The 20040-nt window shown below is 42.7% G+C and overlaps 1 protein-coding gene across 1 annotated transcript in view; it reads right to left on the bottom strand.

Annotated features, from left to right (window-relative positions):
• Positions 1 to 20040, bottom strand: part of COPA (COPI coat complex subunit alpha) — a 48110-nt gene that overhangs the window by 9853 nt on the left and 18217 nt on the right. Inside the window, exons 7-19 of the mRNA XM_004589084.3 lie at positions 19069 to 19178; positions 14857 to 14956; positions 11784 to 11919; positions 10872 to 10954; positions 8821 to 8971; positions 7920 to 7986; positions 6789 to 6864; positions 4890 to 4972; positions 3901 to 4040; positions 2907 to 2992; positions 2649 to 2787; positions 637 to 799; positions 389 to 535 (exon numbers count right to left, since the gene is read on the bottom strand). Of these exons, the coding sequence (XP_004589141.1) occupies positions 389 to 535; positions 637 to 799; positions 2649 to 2787; positions 2907 to 2992; positions 3901 to 4040; positions 4890 to 4972; positions 6789 to 6864; positions 7920 to 7986; positions 8821 to 8971; positions 10872 to 10954; positions 11784 to 11919; positions 14857 to 14956; positions 19069 to 19178 (1481 nt within the window). The remainder of the gene's footprint in view (positions 1 to 388; positions 536 to 636; positions 800 to 2648; positions 2788 to 2906; positions 2993 to 3900; positions 4041 to 4889; positions 4973 to 6788; positions 6865 to 7919; positions 7987 to 8820; positions 8972 to 10871; positions 10955 to 11783; positions 11920 to 14856; positions 14957 to 19068; positions 19179 to 20040) is intronic.

Raw genomic sequence — 20040 nt, forward strand, 5'->3', positions numbered from 1 at the left:
TTTTGCTAAGTGATAAGATGCCACCTTGCTACTTGCATCCCACATGAGTGGCTAAATTTAGATCTCGGCTTCATTTCGATTTCTAGTTTCCTCATAAGGAAGCAGAGGTGATGTCTCAAGCACTTGGGTTCTTAGCACTCAGTCAGGAGATCTGGACTGAGTTCCTGGTCCAGCCTGGGCTATTGCAAGCAGCTGGGAGAATAAACTAATGGATGGAAGGTCTCTGCTCCACCTCTCTCTTTCAAATTAACTTTTTTTTTTCTCTTAAGCCCTAAATTCTATTATTCTAGCAGAGGAAGTGGATTGAGGAAAATGCCTTCCCGATGCTGCCTAAGCCCTCTCACCTTTTTCTAAAGCACTGTAAGGCTGATGACTATATTCCTCTCACCTCAATATTTCCACACTCCAATGCCAGACTGAAGCGAGTTTTCTCATCCTTGACGAAATGCAGTGCTACTTCAGGATAGCCCTTCTTTTGGAGGTAGGCAATGATAGACTGGCCTACTAGTTTCGCATTCCTCACCATGTGCAGGACCTATGCATTTGGGGTAGGGTAGGGAAGGAAGTAGAGATCACTTGTGCGGAAAAAGAACTGCTGCTCCTCTTAAACTCCTTGTATGCTTCCTCACTTCATACCTCATCATATTTTCTGTTGATCAGAGCCAGCTTGAACTTGAACTCAGTGGGATCAATGGTGAGTACCCGAGGACGACATTCTCTGTCTAGGCAGTATACATTGTTGCCTTTCACCCTTGTGACATAGATGGGTAAATCCAAAGTTCGGATGATCCCGTGGTCCCTAGGAACAGGGGGAAGAGGGTACAACTTTCATTAATGAGTGTGGATATCCAGTTTGTGGTGAAATGGAACAAATCAGGGATACATTTCTTTTATCTCATCACCTTTCTGGTCATTTGAACAGCTGTGTAAATGGTATGTGTTTCAAAAAAGGGCAGAACTAAGGCACTAAGTTTTTTATTTTTTGTATAAGGCAGACGATATGATCTTTCCTGATATACGTTTTTATTCTAAAAGCTGAGTAACAGAAATGATTGTAAGAATAAGACATAAAAGTTAAATCTTCAATTCTGATAGACACTGAAGACCCTGCATACAGATAAACTCATTTTTGATAAGCTAACAATGAAAGCAGAGGGCAGAAGATTTGGAAAGTTATGATTCACTTGATAAGTTAACAGTTTACACTGGGCATACACTCCAGAGAAATGAATGTATATGGGCACCAGAAAACACGCAAAAGAAATGCTTAAAAGAGTATTGTTCAACATAATCCAAAACCAGCATTCACTCAATAGTCCTCAAGAGTAGGCTAAATGACAAACTGTGACAAATTGTGTTATATAAGCATATAATGCATTATTACGCAAAAGTAAATTCCAGCTACAAGATGGAAGAGATTATAAACAAAATATTGAGCAAATACAAGATCATATATTCAGTATTTCACTTACATGAAGCTCAAAACAAAAGTATTCATAATAGCATACACAATGGGTGGTAAAGTTACTAAGAAAAGCAAGGAAGAAACTACCATAAACATCAAGATAATGTTACTTTAGGGTGGATACCAACAAAGAACACTGCAAAGGGTTTCCAGGATGTCAGACTTGTCTGTCTTTTTTTTTTTTTTTTCTACTTTATTGGAAAAGCAGATATAGAGAGAGGAGGAGAGACAGAGGAAGATCTTCGAAGTGGGGCCACCAGGATTAGAACTGGCACCCATATGGGATCCCGGAGCATTCAAGGCAAGGACTTTAGCTACTATGGTATTGTGCTGGGCCCAGACGTCTATTTCTGGGCTTGTGGTATGGTTACACAGATGTTCACTGTAACTTATTCATTATTCGTTTTATTTATAATTTATGAGGGGACTTCAAAAATTCATGAAAAATGAAATTAAAAGGTAAGCTTATTTTGGTGCAAAAATTTTTTAAAAAAAATATTTATTTATTTATCTGAAAGGCAGAGTGGCAGACAGCAAAAGAAAGAAAGAGAGAGATTGATTGATCTTCAATCTGCTGGTTCAGTCTCAGATGGCCACAACAGTCAGGGCTGGTCCAGGCTGAAGCCAAGAGTTAGGTGTTCCATCCTGGTCTCCCATGTGGGTTGCAGGGATTCAAGTCCTTGAGCTACCATTTGCTACTCCTCAGGCCCATTAACAGGGAGTTGAATAGAAAGCTGAACAGCTGAGACTTAAAGGGACCCTCCAAATAGGATGTAGTCATCCTTAGCTGCATAGCTGTTTCATGACGCCCACCCAGTACAAAACATCTTTTGATACCCATGCATAGTTTTTTCCTAATACACATTTTACATGAAATTTTTCAAAACCTCTCTCAGATGCAGCATGAATTTAAAAATATTTTTCCACCAAAACAAACTTACCTTTTAATTACATTTTTATTAACTTTTAAAAGTTACTTCCTATGTAATTCTCTATATTTTTTACATTATATTTCACAATTTAGAAAAAAATGGAAAATGAATGTTTGACGCCTCTGGCACATCTATGGCAGGCAAGGCTTTTCTATGAAGAAAGCTTGTGAGGACCATCAGCTGCATCTAAGATGGGACCATGATTTCAAGAGGCTGCCTTTCCCAGTCTACATCCCAGAGAATGGACTTACCCAGTGGTGACAGCATACTTGATGTGGTTGCTTGTGGTATAGATAAACACCCCACTCTCATCCCATGCCCCACTCTTGACACGAATGTTCTCATGGATATTACACAGAGCATCCAGTTTGCGGTTACAGATCACAATGGCTGTAAGAGGCAAAGGGTATGAGTGCTCTGTTGGACAGGCTGAGTATACTAGACTGTCAGGGATGTGGGGTAGGAGGAACAGGCCTCTAAGTCAAGGTGGATAAAAAATGAAGACTTACCATGTTTGGCCAGTAGTGCTACATGGGACATGTCTGCTGACCAAATCACATATTTCACCTTGGAAATCTTCACAGATGCCAGAGTCCTGAGGCAGAGAGAGCAGGGCAAATGTGAATGGATCTGATTATTTGCTTGTCTCAGGCTATGACCTACATGCTTTTCAATCCCACATCAATGTAAATCCCTGTTTCTCAATGCAGTATCAATTAAGCATTCTCTGCATAAGCTTTTACTTTACCACACTGGTTCACATAGTCCACATCCCTCTTCCTCGACCCTTTGCCTCTCATTTATTACTAGATTTGTATATAGCTGTTTTCTCTACTGTAAGCTCCTTTTATTTTTATTATTTTTTAAAGATTTTTTTTAAAGATTTATTTTATTTTTATTGAAAAAAAGTCAGATATACAGAGATGAAGAGAGACAGCAAGATTTTCCATCATCTGGTTCACTCCCCAAGTGGCTGCAATGGCCAAAGCTAAGCCGATCCGAAGCCAGGAGCCAGGAGCTTCCTCTGGATCTCCCACGCGGGTACAGAATCCCAAGGCTTCGGGCCATCCTCGACTGCTTTCCCAGGCCACAAATTGGGAGTTGGATGGGAAATGGAGCACCTGGGACTCAAACCAGTACCCATAGGGGATCCTGGCATGTGCAAGGGGAGGACTTTAGCCACTAGGCTACTGTGCCAGGCCCTGTAAGCTCCTTTTAGCATTCAAGCTGTGGTAATTATCACTGTGTTCCTCTCATTCTTCATTCAGATAAATTCTATAAAATTAGATACATAAGCAAGCTCCTAGCTATAATACTTATGTGTATGTGCAGGGCAGAGTGATCAGGGTAGGAGGAGAAAGTGTCTACAAAGAATTTTTAGGTTATGGCACAAGAAATGACCAAGCAGTAAGACAGACAAACTTGGGGGTAAGAGGGCCACACTAATGATACACACTTTCCCTCACTACATGTCTGACTCCTCAAGGGCATCTGACAAGTTACCGTTTCTGCTGTACATCAAAGAGTGTGATGGAGTCTGCATCTCGAAGCAGGAGATTGCCTGTGCCAGCATAGAAGATCTCATCGCAGTTGGGCACCTGTACCTTCTTGGTGATCTCATTCTTTAGATTCTTGATCAGAAGCTGAAACAAATATTAAAGGTGGGGTTAAGAGAAGAAGTACACATGCAACTATTTCTCAGCTTCAATAAACTAAATGTACTTTTCCTTGTCCACATCAATAAAGCTTCTCTCAAAGGGCACTAATACAGAGAGGGAGAGACAGAAAGATTCTTTCATTTACTGGTTCATTCCCTAATTGCCAACCACAGCATGGACTGGGCTAAGTGGAAACCAGGGGCCAAGAATTACATCTAGGTTTCTCATTTTGGTAGCAGAGACCCAAGTACTTGGGCCATCTTCCACCTAAACTGGATGAGAAGTAGAGCAGTCTGTATTCAAACCAGCACTCCATATGAGATGCTGGGATACCAGCATCACAGAAGGTCACTTAACTCAATGTGCTACAATTCCATCTCCATTTTTTGTTTTTGTTTTGGAAACACAATGAAAAGTCCAACAAGAGCCTGAGTTCTTCAATCAACGGGAGAGAAAACAGCACTATGGCTTTTATTTTGCCAAATACTTTCTCACTGAGTTTTGCTTATCTTACACAGTGCGTATTTCAAGTACCAGTGGAGACAGGACACAGGAATGAGATGATCAACACATCTATCTAGCCCTCCCACTTCAACTTTGATGCTTTTATTGGCTCTTGCAGTCTAAAGCAACTTTAAATTGTTCTTCAACCCCAAACCACAGTAATTATCAGTCTAATCAAAATGGATTTAGAAGTCATTTTGTCCAAAATGATTAGTGTAGAGCCAGGAATAGAGGGAGAGTTAGTACATGAGGCTCACAGCTGCTCCGTGAATAGACAGAATCCTGCAGCCACACTCTCCAAACTGGTTTCCACTTTTAGTCTCAACTCACCGAATGCATCCGATCCAGGACAGCAAATCGATTACGAGCAACCCAAACGGCTGTCAGGCCTGAGGACCGTTTTCCTTCAGGGGCTGAGAACAAAACCAAGGGGTGAGAGCATGTGGTGAGCCACTGGCAGGTGACAGAGTCAGGTGCCATGGAGCTGCCAGTCTTGCCGGCTGCCATCTTGACTGTGCCAGTTCAGCTGCTTCCTAACTAATTCAGCTATAACCTGAGGCTATTGTCAAGTGACTTTTCCCCACCAGTGTTTCCTGCAAACTCTAAGCTCCATCCCTGCCAAGCCTCTTTTCTCTAGGCCAAGTGGCTGCATTTCAGCCAACACTATGTACTGGCAGAAGGACCTCCTAGCTTGGGAGACAGCATACTCCATCAAGCTAACGAGCACGGCCTCCGTGGCCAAGCTGAGCCACAGCAAGCACACTGTGAGTGTCACAGGAGCTCCTCTCTGTAGAGGATAGAGTGGAGACAGAGCCCCCTCCCAGGACCCAGCTGCTAGGCTGCTTTAACATGCAAATGTTGACCTCCTAGTAAGACAGGGTGGGGTACAGTACTCCCAACTAAATCTTGACAGGCAAGCCTTGGACCCCACAGTACCAAGCACCCGTTGCTATGAAAATGTCAAATGGCTATCCTTCTTACCCTGAAGAGTTACAAAATGTTCCTCCATAGCAGGCTGAGTAGAATTTTGGAATGTACACTCTACTTTCTCAGAAACTTAGAGAAGAATAAACAGAAGGAAACACTGAAATACTGTTACCTATTAGATCAGCCGAAAATTGCACACAACATGCTGGTCTGTTCTGCCTTACATTTCTCTGGCACCAAGAACAGCAGATAATTTACAAACCTAATTACTATCACAGTTAACACTCCCATTCTCTATGGGCCAGGGACCCACACTATAAGCTTTTGCTGGTTTTCTTTTCTGTTGCCTGTCATTAGGCTGTACTTTTACTAATTATTATCTCTCTCAAAGGATGGAGAAGAGAAAATAAAAGTGGTAATAAAACAAAATTAAGACATTTTAAACCCTATTAATTGTAAACAGGTCTGGGGAAAAATGCAAGGGATGGATTGGGAGGCACCAAACTCCCAAGATTCAGTAGAAATGACTTAACTATTTCCCAAGGAGACTGATTTAAGAATACTTGATACTACAGGTTTTCTCTTTTTCTCGTCATGATCACACTTAAGAGAAGGAATCAATACAGACTTGGTGACAGCCCTAAAACAGCTAGCGAAGTATTTTTTTGTGAATTGGCAGGTCCTAACACACCATCAACCTGCGGAATACATGCACGACCTGGTCATGTCTATAAACCCACTGAAACAAACAGAAGATAGTCAAAGCTATTGTTACTAAGTTCTAATCCTAAGGACATCAAAAAGGGATGGTGATGATGGAAGAGGTAGGCAGGGGCTCAGCTGGATCCTGGGATCCCAGATGGGGTGTGGGGCTGTTAGCAGCCTCATCTTTTTGACATACAAAAAGAAGCAAATCAGATCTGGTTGTGGATGGGAGGGTATAAATCCCTAGTCCCAGGATAGGACATTGCAAGATTGGAACCACATTTTTAAATAAATGAAACTACCAGAGTGAAAGTCATATTGCTGACAATAAACTAGAATAACATGCTGTGCTGAAAGGGAAAATGGAGAGTTTCTAATAACTAAATTATAAAATATATATATCTAGCTGGGGTAATAAAATGAAGCAGGAACATGAATATTTCACATCATGGTCGCCTCTGATGCAACTGTCAGCAGCACTTGCCAACAGACATGAGTGATGTGGCCATGGCCTGGGGATGGAATGTGAAAAACTTAAAGAGGAATGATGATGTGGGTGAAAAGAGCTGGAAGCAGAGTGGAACAAAGAATGCCTACCATCAGGATTCTGGGAATCCGCATCCTTGGGGATGGTGTACAGGTCATAGGTACTGTTCTCTAAATTGCTGGCTCTCTGTAGAAGGAGAGGGAAAATTACAATGTTAGTGAGAAGTAACCAAGATTGTGGTTTTCTCTGATAGAGAAAACAGTTCCATTACACAATTTGGAACTTTTTTCCCCTTCACTCAGCTCGTATTTCAATATTTCCATATCTAAGAATTATAGGGTCCTCTATCAAACAAGTCAACACTGATGTAATTTTATTTGTTCTCCAAAGATGCAGATGTTACCTGAATGAAAGGAAGGACAGGTTTGTATTCCACAAATTAAAACACAAGAACTCCAATATGTTAAGTGCCCTCATCTGAATGTATGTGTATATATATGTGTGTGTGTGTGTGTGTGTGTGTATGTGTGTGTATATATATAAACTTTCTGCTGGAAAGAAAAAAATAACAAAGAAAAGACACTGAACAAAATTGTCAGGAGAATATTGGGCTGCTAGATATCAAAGCACTGAAAACAGACACTGGAAGTCTCACAGGGAAAGAAAAGTTTTCAACCTTTTTAATTTGGCCACCAGGGCACTAAAAGCGAAAACCTTCTGGGGGAAAATTCTTTTTCCTAAAGATTCACTTTTATTTGAAAGGCAGAGTAACAGAGGAGTGACAGATATTTTCCAACCACTGGTTCACTCCCCACAATGGCCACATGGCTGGAGTTGGGTTTGTCCAAAGCCAGCAACCAGGAATTTCCTCTGGGCTGCCCAAGTGAAGCAAGAGCTCAAGGATGAGGGCCACTTTCCACTGCTTTCCCAGGCATACTAGCAGGAAGCAGAGCAGCCAGGACTCAAACTAGTATGCATATAGGATGCCGACACTGCAAGTGGAGTTTTAATGTAGTATGCCACACCATCAGCCCCTTGGGAAGAAAATTGTGTGTCAAGAAGTGAGAATGGCTATTTCATGACCTTAAAAGCAACTCCACTGAAAAGAACCCTCTCTTAAAATCACAGCTCTTCTATTTCACTGAAAGGGAGAAATCAAAATAAGCATCTGCTATGGAATACCACACCATTTAGGACAACAGTACAGGTTATTCACTCCATACTAGGGCTGCAATACTTACTGTACACAGTAGGACAGCATTTTCCGCTGGATTGTATGACATGTTGAATACTGGAAACTTGGAACCACTAGCAATACATACAGAAAAAAACAAAGCAAAGAGGCATTAGAATAGAAGAATAGAAAGGAGAAAGGAACTCATCTTACTCCTACTCATCTCCAATTTCTACATAAAAACTCATCACTTCTTAAATCAAGAATTAACATACGGTTTTCATTCTTTCTTCCTTTAAGGCTTGGGAACTTCCTATCTTAGCTTTGAGCAAACAAGTCAAAAAGCTAAATTCTAGTACAAGAGGTCATTCAACAAAAGGTAGAGCTGGCACTAACTGCAATTGGGTGGAATTTGTCCTGTTTAGGAACAAATTTCTACACATAACTACAGTGGACTTCAGCACTGTCTCTGGCTGCTTTTTTCTGTCTTGTGTCATGTTCACACAGCCCATATTTTTATTACAGCAATGATAGAGGGTGGTTATCAAACACTCATGCCAGAATTTGCCACCATGAATGTTTCAGCATGCTGATGCAGCTGGCTTTCCAAAAGGACAGTTCCTTTTGCCAGGCATCCCAGGGGTTATCACATCTTCAGCATAAAGAGTTTCCGGAGACATATTTTGGTTTGGAGTTACATCCAGTTAGTTGCAAAGGAAAGAAGAGTTGCAGGAAACCTGGCAACTGCAGCCGTATCATTTCCTCTCCACAGGGTCACTATTATTTTCAATAGGGAATGTCATTCTACTCATGGCTACAACCTTGTCTACCATACTCGCAGCGGGCACCCTGAGCAGGCTGTGACAGGACGATCCAAAATGTTGTTGAAAATTAATGAGTTGTGTTTGTGGACACTGTATCATGGTGACAAATGAGAGGGCCTGAGGAAAGAAACAAGTCAGACTTACCTACGCAACTGCATCACAGCCACATCTTTGGAACTGTTGAAATCTAACTGCCGTAAGAATCGGTCCTTGACATAATGCAGCATATTGCCGTGAACAGCGTAAGCTGGTCGCTCTCGTTCCAGCTTAAACACAATCATGCCACCATCATGGCCTAAGGGATAGAGGAAAAACAAGGAAAGAATTAGCTGTAGCTTAGAAAGAAACAGGAACTACATAATAATGAGGAATATATTTTTTTAAAGATCTGTTTATCTTTATTGGAAAGGCAGATATACAGAGGAGGAGAGGCAGAGAGGAAGATCTTTCGTCCGATGGTTCACTCCCTAAGTGACCGCAAAACTGGAGCAGAGCTGAGCTGATTCGAAGCCAGGAACAAGGAACCTCTTCTGGGTCTCCCATGTGGGTGCAGGGTCCCAAGGCTTTGGGCCATCCTCGACTGCTTTCCCAGGCCACAAGCAGGGAGCTGGATGGGAAGCAGGGCTGCCAGGACATGAACTGGTGCCCATATGGGATCCCGATGCATTCAAAGCCGAGGATTTTAGCTGCTACACTATCGTGACAGACCTCATAATGAGGAATATTTATTATATGTGTGCTAAAAACAAAGGCAAGACTCCTAAATGCATTCTAATTCTCGCAATCTTTATTTGAATAAATCTGTGACTCTCTCATTCTATGTCACACTGCCACATTTAACTATTTTTCTTTGGGTTCCCCTAACACTCTGTGTTCATTACAGTATTTATTCTCTGCACTGAAATAATTTCGGCCCATCTCCCTCACTAAACCATGAACTTCCCTGAAGGCAGAAATTACAATAAATCCCATCCTTACCCTTTCTGGCCCTAGCACACCACCAGAACATAAAAAGTATTCGCTGAGAAAATGAATGTTAGTTTAAAAGGGCTTTATGGTTCTGTCTTCATTTTAATTTTATTTGAAAGACAGAGGGAAAGAAAATTCTCCTATCCTAAAAGAGAACTGGTTTACTCCCCCAAATGCTTGCATCAGTTGAGGCTGGGCCAGGCTGATGCAGGGAACCTAAGTCACCCTGGGTCTCCCAGGTGACCGGCAGGGGCACAGTACCTGAACCATCACCTGCTGCCTCCCAGAACGGACATTAGCAGGAAGCTGGTAACGTACGCGGAGCTGAGACACAAACCTAGCCACTTCAATATGGAATGCAGATGGCTCAATGATATCCTAGCTATTGGGCCAAATGCCCACACCAAGGGTTCTATTTTGAGAAAATGTTTTGCTCTTTCCCAGTTAGCATAATCCACTATTCCTGTCCTCCTGTTTTCCACACACAAATACCAGATCATGTCATTTCTCTCTCCAAAACTTTCTCATGGATTTCTACTCATTCAGAATGAAATTTTCAGTTCCAAACATGACCTACAAGGCCCAACTGCTCCTGGTCTCACCTCCTATTATTCAATGCCTCACTCACTGTGCTCCAGTGGTTCTTGATGCTCCCTGAAGGTGCTACACATCACTAGAATCAAAGCCTTTGCATCTGATGCTCCCTCTGCCTCCCTTCCCTCTGACATAAACAGTCCCCATCACCATTTCTCCCCACCGCCTTTATTTTTTATAATTCTTCAATGTATTTTTACCACATAGCATTTCGTGTATTATTTAATGATCTTCCCTCATTATAAATAAAGGATCCATAAAGGCAAGGACTTAGCTTCATGCAGTACTATAAAACAGCAATCCAGTCAAGCACCAATGGGTACTTATTAAATGAAAGAATAAAACACAGCTTCTAGCGTCTCAGACTAACTCCAAGCATCGGTATCAGCCTCCTATGAGCTCCTGGAGCCAATTAAAGTGAATGGGCTTTATTGTTAAACGGCTCTTGGTGGAGTTAGAACACTAACAGCACTACTCCAAGGCAAAGGCAAGTTTTAGCTAAATGGCTCTGAGAATTTGTCCTGTCATCTTGCTATGCAATTACTGAAGACAAAGCTAATGAAGAATTGCTTTCAAGTCTTCAAAATTCTGAACTAAAGTGAAGAGAAAAAAGGTGGAGAAATGACCCTTACCTGCTGCAAACAGGTTAAGATTAGGGTGAGCAGCAAGGACCCAGAAACGATCATGGTCCCTGCGGAAGGTCTGAACTCCAGTCCTGGGGAATCAAAAGGAACACAAAAAATATCAATTACCTAGCTTCAGCCCATTATATATGAGAATACCAAATGGTCAGTCAGCAAGCTGATTAAAATAAATCAGGGACATTAAACTCCATATCCTGAGTAAAGGTAAAATTCTACCAAGAAAAGACTTCAAACTGACCCAACCCTATTCATGATAGATTTCTACTATATTGCCTTTATTTCATATTGTTTACCTATCCAGCCATGGCAAGAAGGTGGAAGCAGCAAATAATGTTTAAATTTAGAGGAGAAAAACTATACACTTAGAAATTTCTATTTGATGGGTATTAGCCAATGTAGGCTGGTCTCTTTACGCTTTTATAACATGAATTTATTTCTAAATGCACTAACGTGAAAGACAAAAGAAATATTCCAATTTTTTTATAACTTTGATCATTTTTTTTAAATTGGAAAGGCAGATATACAGAGAGGAGGAGAGACAGAGAGAAAGATCTTTCATCCAATGATTCACTTCCCAAATGGCCACAATGGTCGGAGCTGCGCTGATCCAAAGCCAGGACCCAGGAGCCTCCTCCAGGTCTCCCACACAGGTGCAGGGTCCCAAGGCTTTGGGCTGTCCTCGACTGCTTTCCCAGGCCACAGGCAGGGAGCTGGATGGGAAGTGGAGCTGTAGGGATTAGAACCAGTGCCAATATGGGATCCCAGCATGTGCAAGGCGAGGACTTTATCTGCTAGGCTATTGTGCCAGGCCCGAGAAATATCCTAATTTTTAAAAAGACAGAATAAGGGAGGGAGGACCAAGAGTCCCCTTGGATGGGTTACACAACATAAACAACTTACCGCTTAGACATATCCCAGACTCGAATACTCTTATCCTCAGAATTGCTGAGGATCAACTCTTGGCGAGGGTGGAAGACAGCACAGGACACGTTGTTGTAATGGCCCCGGCAGGTATCAACCTCCCACGCCTTTGACTCTAAAGGACAAAAGGAATTTGGTCATCCCAATTCCCTAGTACTGTACCTTTGGACCTGGACAGACATCCTCTTAAATAAGTGTTGTCGAAGATACTACTACAAAATGCTAAATTGGCAACCTCTTTTTCCTTTTTTTATTAAAGGGCACGCCTATCTACTAGTTGTTGTTGTTGTTAGAGGGGAAGCGGGGCTGCCGGGATTAAAATTGGTGCCCATATGGGAACCCGGTGCATACAAAGTGAGGACTTCAGCCATAAGGCTACCACGCTGGGCCCCATTAGTTTTGTTTTTAAAGGCTCATTAATTTATTTGAAAGAAACAGTGACAAAGAAAAAGGGAGAGACAAGCAGGTAGAAATCTTCTATCTGCTATTTCATTGCCCAAATGCTCATGGATAGAACAGGTTGAAACCAGAAGCCAGGAATTTCATCCAGGTCTCCATATGGGTGATAGCAACTCAGTATTTGGGAAGCTGGTATGGAATTCAGGAATAGCTGAGACTAGAACTAGGCACTCTGATACAGAATGGGCAATCCCAAAAGGCAGTTTAACGTGCTGTGCCATAACGTCAACCAGAACAGCTTTGCTTTTTGAAAAAATTCTTATTTATGTGAAAGTCAGAATACAGAGAGAGAGGGAAAGAGAGAGCTTCCATCTGCCAGTTCACTCCCAAGATGGCCAGGTCTGGGCAAGGCCAAAGCCAGGAACTGTCTCCCACATGGGGAAAAGGGGCCCAAGTACTGGATGATCATTTGCTGCTTTTCCCAGGTCATTAGAAGGGAGCTGGATCAGAAGCAGAGCAGCTAGGACATGAACTGGCACCCATGAGACGCCAACATTGCATGCAGTGCTTCTACTTGTTATGCCACAATGTTGCCCCCAACTTCTAATAAAAAATTTTTCTTCTTTTAAGGCTCTCAGTCTTCACAATTTTTATTTTTATTTATTTATTTTTTTGGATTTATTTATTTTTATTGGAAAGGCAGATATACCAAGAAGAGGACAGACAGAGAGGAAGATCTTCCGTCTGATGATTGACTCCCCAGGTGAGCACAACGGCCGGTGCGTGCCGATCCGAAGCCAGGAACCAGGAACTTCCTCCAGGTCTCCCATGCGGGTGCAGGGTCCCAAGGCTTTGGGCCGTCCTTGACTGCTTTCCCAGGCCACAAGCAGGGAGCTGGATGGGAAGTGGAGCTGACAGGATTAGAACCGGCGCTCATATGGGATCCTGGCGCATTCAAGGCGAGGACTTTAGCTGCTAGGCCACTGCGCCGGGCCACAGTCTTCACAATTTTTTTTTTCATTCTTGATCCTGCTATCAATCATAACATCTCTTCTTCTCATTCTTTGTGCATTTATCCTCTTTCTTGCCTTAACAGTATGACATTGGCTGCAGTTTTATGCTAATTTTTTTTTACCTTCTCTATTTGAAAGGCAGAAAGATAAAGAATCTGTTATCTACTGGTTGACTTCCCAGCTTCGGTAACACATGGGCCTGGGCCAGGCTGAACTTAGCAGCATGAAACTCAACCCAGATCTCCTGTGTGAGTGGTAATAACCCACTCTCTTGGGCCGTACTTCATTGCCTCCTGAATTACACACCAGCGAAGTAGCAGAGTTAAGACTCAAACCCAGGCATTCTGATAAGGGATGCAAATGTCCCAGGCATCATTTAACCATTAAAGCCAAGAGTTCACCCTAGCTTCCATTTTCAGAATAATCATAAGCTCCATGAAGAAGTTTTATCTGGGGCCCGGCGGCGTGGCCTAGCGGCTAAAGTCCTCGCCTTGAAAGCCCCGGGATCCCATATGGGCGCCGGTTCTAATCCCGGCAGCTCCACTTCCCATCCAGCTCCCTGCTTGTGGCCTGGGAAAGCAGTTGAGGACGGCCCAATGCATTGGGACACTGCACCCACGTGGGAGACCCGGAAGAGGTTCCAGGTTCCCGGCTTCGGACTGGCGCGCATCGGCCCGTTGCGGCTCACTTGGGGAGTGAATCATCGGACGGAAGATCTTCCTCTCTGTCTCTCCTCCTGTGTATATCTGGCTGTAATAAAATGAATAAATCTTTAAAAAAAAGAAAAGAAGTTTTATCTGTATCAGTCACCATTGTACCTCCAGTGCTGTGAACAATATCTAGTTTATAACAGGTACTTAATAAATATTTGCAAATGAAGGAATTCTTGGGGCTGGCATTGCGGGGTAATGGGTTAAGTAGCCTCCTGCAACACCAAGCATCCCACCTGGGTGCCTAGGTGCTTGCTTCCACTTAGCACCCCCTGCTTATGCATCTGGGAAAGTGGAAGACAGCCTAAGTCGACCACAGGCACCCCGCACCCCGCACCCTGTGGGAGACCTGGATGAAGCTCCTGCTTCCTAGCCTTGACCTGTCTCAGCTTTGGGAACTGAACCAACAGGCAGAAGCTCTTTCCCTCTCTCTGTAACTCTGTCTTTCAGATACACAAATAATAATACAAAGTAATGAATTCTTACTCTTAACTATAATCATACTCCTCAAAATGGGGAACATGATATCTACACTCCCAAGATTACACTGTAAGATATTCCTACTTAAGACAGGAAAATACATCTAAGTTCAGGGACCTTACCCTTCTGGTAAACAATCAGGTTTTTTTCCCCCTTTTTTTTTTTTTTTTTTTTTTTTTGGCTTTTTACTTGAATTTATTATTCTGGGAAATATTAAGTCTTTTTACTGTAATGTAAATTTAAAATGTTACCTCAAAAATTTTTTAAAAAGAGGAAAAGGGAGAAGGAAGGTATGTGGGAGAAAGAGAATCTATATTCTTAAGACTGAATCTACAATCACATTGAATTAGTTAAAAACTAATAATAATAATAAAAATAAACAGGATAGCACCACCACCACCGATGACAACAAAATCAGTTCCTCAGATACAGTGATACTGGTTCACTCACCATTCATGCGCCAGATCTTCACTTGGCGGTCATCTGCCCCTGAAACAATAAGGGGCATGGTGGGGTGGAAGGCAGCCCAGTTTACTCCACGATCATGACCCTGCAGAAAAGCAGAAATAATTCTTCTAAAACAGCTTTCAAACTGTTACTCAAAGGAAATCAGTGAACCAACCTGGTAGCTGTAAACGATGACTTTGATTTACTCATGTGAAAAGACACAGGGCACATGCTATTCTAAGGATTGTTTATTTATTTATTGAGAAGCAGAGGGTTCCCATTTGCTGGTTCACACCCCAAATGGCTGGAACTGGGACATGTCCGAAGCTGAGAGCCAAGAATTCCATCCAGGTCTCCCATGTGAGTTCAATCACTTGAGCCATCATCACCACTGCCTCCCAGGTCTGCATTTGTAGAAAGCTGCAGTTAAGAGGAGAGCCAGGAATTGAACCTCGGTAATCGGATTTGAGAAATGGACATCCTAACTGGTGTCTTGATCACTAAGTCAAAGGGCCATCCCCAGCTCTAAGACTTTTTAATATCATCTTTTAAAATAAGACAAAGAGGCAATCAGAGATCAGCCAACTGTTGATTCACTTTCTAAATGCCCACACGGCCAAGGCTGGGTTAGGCTGACTCCAGAAGTCAGAACTCAATCTGGGTCTCGGCTGAGATGGCAGGGAGCCATCACGTGCTGCTTCCTAGGGTGGTATCAGCAGAAAGCTAGAGTCAGAGGCTGAGCTGAGATTCAGACATGGGACACAGGCAGCGCAAATGGCATCTTAATTACTGCACGAAACCCTAGTCCCTAAGGCTTTAACACCAGAATTCACCATGGCAATATATTCAATATTACTTGAAATTTTCATGAGAATTTCCAAATATTCCTACTCCTAAAATCAGCTGCATTTGCATTTGAGACATAGTGCCTTGGGACACGCATTTGACACCACAGCTCAAATCAGAATACCAGGCTTCCAAGTTTAGCTCTGCCTGCAGTTCCAATAGCAATGGCCCAAGCAGTTGGGGTCCCTGACACTGATGCAGCTCAGCCCTGGCTGTTGCAGTAATTTGGGAAGTAAATCCATGGATGGAAGACCTCTCTCTCTGCCTTTAAAATATATAAAAAATAAATTAAAAAATCTTACATATTGCCTTATTTTTTCACCTATTTATATCTCATTTCTCCAACAAATTGTTAACCAAAGGTGTAGAGGGGTATGTTCTGAGGCTATATTAAGTATTACGATATCATTGTCCCGAAAACCAATGGAATGTGTGCTGACACAGTTCATGTCTTAAAATTAGTTCTTTCTTAAAGTTTTTAAAAAGATTTATTTTTATTGCAAAGTCAGATATACGGAGAGGAGGAGACAGAGAGGAAGCTCTTCTGTCTGATGATTCACTCCCCAAGTGACCAAAATGACCAGTGCTGTGCCGATCCAAAGCCAGGAGCCCAGGTCCTCTTCTGGGTCTCCCACATGGGTGCAGGGTCCCAAGCCTTTGGGTCATTCTCCACTGCTTTCCCAGGCCACAAGCAGGGAGCTGGATGGGAAGCGGGGCTGCTGGGATTAGAACTGGCACCCATATGGGATCCTGGTGCGTTCAAGGCGAGGACTTTAGCTGCTAGGCCATGGTGCCAGTTTTAATCTCAAAAATCGTAAAAATTAACAGAAATAACTCACATAAAACCCCCCCAGAGTCCTCAATAAAATGTAAGATTACTAAGGAGTTGTTAAGGGGCAGGCATTTGGCACAGGGGTCAGTTGCCTCATGGGACATCCATACCACAAGTGCCTTAATCAAGGGCCAGCTACGCTGCTGTCCAACTCCGCCTCCTGCTGATGTGCACCTGGGAGACAGTGCATGATGGATGGCTCAGACATCTGGCTCCCTGTCACCTCCTGGATGGAGTTCTGGCTCCTGGCTTCAGTGTGGCCCAGCCTGGGTTGTTGTGGATTCTTAGGAGGAAAACCAGCAGGTATAATTTCTGTCTCTTTTTGCCTTTCAAGTAAAATAAAGTTTCAAAAAGAAATTCTCAGATGAATGAGTTTAAGAACTACTAATTTAGGGCCTGGCACAGTAGCCTAGTGGCTAAAGGTCTTGCCTTATATGCATCGGGATTCCATGTGGTCCCCAGTTCTAACCTTGGCTGCTCCACTGCCCATCTAGCTCCCTGCCTGTGGCCTGGTGAAGTAGTCGAGATGGCCCAAAGCCTTGGGACCCGCATGAAAGACCTAGAAGAGCTCCTGGGTCCTGGCTTCAGATCGGCACAGCTCCAGACACTGGGGCCACTTGGGGAGTGAATCAGTGAATGGAAGATGTTTCTCTCTTCTCTGTAAATCTCCCTTACCTATAAAAATAAATACGTCTTAAAAACAAACAGGGCCTGGCGGCGTGGCCTAACAGCTAAAGTCCTCGCCTTGAATGCACTGGGATCCCATGTGGGCGCCGGTTCTAATCCAGGTAGCTCCACTTCCCATCCAGCTCCATGCTTGTGGCCTGGGAAGCAGTCCAGGAAGGCCCAAAGCCTTGGGACCCTGCACCTGCATGGAAGACCTGGAGCAGTTTCTTGGTTCCTGGCTTCGGATCAGCACAGCATGGGCCGTTGCAGTCACTTAAGGAGTGAATCATCGGACGGAAGATCTTCCTCTCTGTCCTCCTCCTCTCTATTTATCTGACTTTGTAATAAAATTAAATAAATCTTTAAACAAACAAACAAACAAAAAGACCTACTGACTTAAGATATGCCATACCCTATTATACTGATATACACTCCATTCTTTGGCAAAATTGCAGATAAATACTTGGATTTTTGGACACCCAGGTGGAGACCTGGTTTGAGTTTCAGGCTCTGGTTTTGAGTTTCAGGCTCTGACCCAGCCCCAGCAGTTGCTGGCATTTAGGCAATGACTTGATAGATGAACGATCTCTCTTGTGTCTCCCCACTGTGCTATTCTTTTAAATTTATTTATTTATTTATTTATTTATCAGAAAGTTAGATATATAGAGAGGAGGAGAGACAGAGAGGAAGATCTTCCATCTGATGATTCACGTCCCAGTGGCTGTAACAGCTGCAGTTGAGCCAGTCCAAACCCAAGAGCCAGGAGCCTCTTCCGGGTCTCCCATGCAGGTGCAGGGTCCCAAGGCTTTGGGACATGCTTAACTGCTTTCCCAGGCCACAAGCACAGAGCTGGAAGAGAAATGGGGCCACCGGGATTAGAACTGGTTCTCATATGGGATCCCAGTGTGTACAAGGCGAGGACTTTAGCCACTAGGGTACTGCACCTGGCCCTTTTTCTCAAAAGGAAGTTTTGAATTAGTAATTTTTTTCAGGTATCATGGGGTGATGAAACGCTACGTTTTGAAGTCAGATCCAAGTTAAAGCCTCCTTCATGCAATCATTAGAAACACGTAGATTTTGGCTAATGTCTTAATTTTTCCTTTCTTCCTTTCTTCTTTCTAATTTTTAAATATTCATTTATTTAAATGGAAAAGTTTCAGAGAGAACCCACTGGTTCACAACCCAAGTGGCTACAACTGTCAGGGCTGGGTCAAGCTGTAGCCAACAGTCGGGAACTCCATCTGGGCATCTCTACATGAGTAAAACGGCGTAAGAACTTGGGTTACTGCCCTTTCAGGAGCACTAGCACGGAGCTGGATTAGAAATGCAGCAGCCAGAACTCAAACCAGCAGCCACAAGGGTTGCCAGCATTGTAAGGCAGTGGTTTAATTGCTGTGCCACAACACTGGCCCCAATTTTTCTAAATTTCACTGGCATAGAAAAGCTAATAATATTTTCTTCAGTGGAGGGCCTGTGATGAATATATTTTATATTTATACATGTTTTAAAAGAAAAGTCAGTTTGTCTTACACTTTTCAATTTCCTCCCAAGTACAGAAGTTATTTACACATGGTTGGTTCTCACAAGCTTTGACACAATTTACCTGTGCCTTACAGGAGGCTTGAGAATGGCCCCTGCCCTGGTGATACAGCCCAAAGCCAGTTCTACCCCTTCCTCCCCGGGCGGGGGTTCTCAGGCGGCACCTAGGCTTCATTACTCTGTCGGGTCACTCACAATACTACTTTCAGGGCCTCCGTGCTGGCATTTAATAAACACTCCATAAGCATATGTTGAAAGGAACAACAGGTGGACAGTACGACATGACTCTCCCTAGAAGCAGGCCGTTGAGCCACTGGCTGTAGCGATCGTACCTCCAGTACATGTTTCACCACTGCATCCGTAGTTCCGAACAGATCAACCCCAGTTATTCCTCTCACATCCGATTCCACTGCACCAGGGGATAAGTTTTTTTTCCTTAGACCTTTGAAGGAGTAAGAAATGGGATGAAAGATGCAAACATGTTATCCAAACAACACAGTATTGGAAACATAGTACTGACATCAATGGGAAAGGGGAAAAAAATTAGAGACTGAAGAAGAAAAAAAAATTAGAGACTAAGGAAAGGAAAAAGACTCAAAGATTGTATTCTAAAACTGCTCAAAATATTGAAGCACATTCACTGTGATGCTTAACCCATGACCTGAATCTCTCTCGAGAAGGTCAAACCAAATGCTGACCCACCTAACCTCTCCCACAAATCTCACCTCAAGAGCCGTCTACTTGATCATGGCCATCTTCCATTCTTCACTGTTCTTAAAATGTAAACATTCAAATTCTGCTTTCAACTTCATGTACTATCTACCAGCATTTTGTGCATTACCTTTAAAATTTTTAAATAAATGCCTTTTAGGAAGAAGCAGCACAATGTTTCTCAAACTGATAGTTTTAAGGCAATTCATGGGGAACTACCAAATGGGTAACAAAAATGAGGCTTGTTAAGAACAAAATAGCTATTTGGTGGAAATAGTGTAAAACAATAAATTATGCAAGAAGTATGCTCATATCTGCTTGACCCCTGGACAGGAACAGAATCATTAAAACTGTCACGCTCTTTTAAATTCTTGCTTAAAAGGCTCATTAGAGATCTGAATATAAGTATTTTGTCATTAAAACCTTTGGAAACTTGTCTCACTGGGAGGAATTTGTTGATGGCTTGAAAGCAATAGGAAAACATCAAGATGCAAAATATTTTATTTTATGGTCCAGCTGTACCACCTTTAAAAACTAATCATCTGTGTTATTAAAGCCAGAACCAAAATTATGATAACAATACTACTTACTAC

The sequence above is a fragment of the Ochotona princeps genome, chromosome 2 (assembly GCF_030435755.1).
Source record: "Ochotona princeps isolate mOchPri1 chromosome 2, mOchPri1.hap1, whole genome shotgun sequence".
Taxonomy (NCBI): Eukaryota; Metazoa; Chordata; class Mammalia; order Lagomorpha; family Ochotonidae; genus Ochotona; species Ochotona princeps.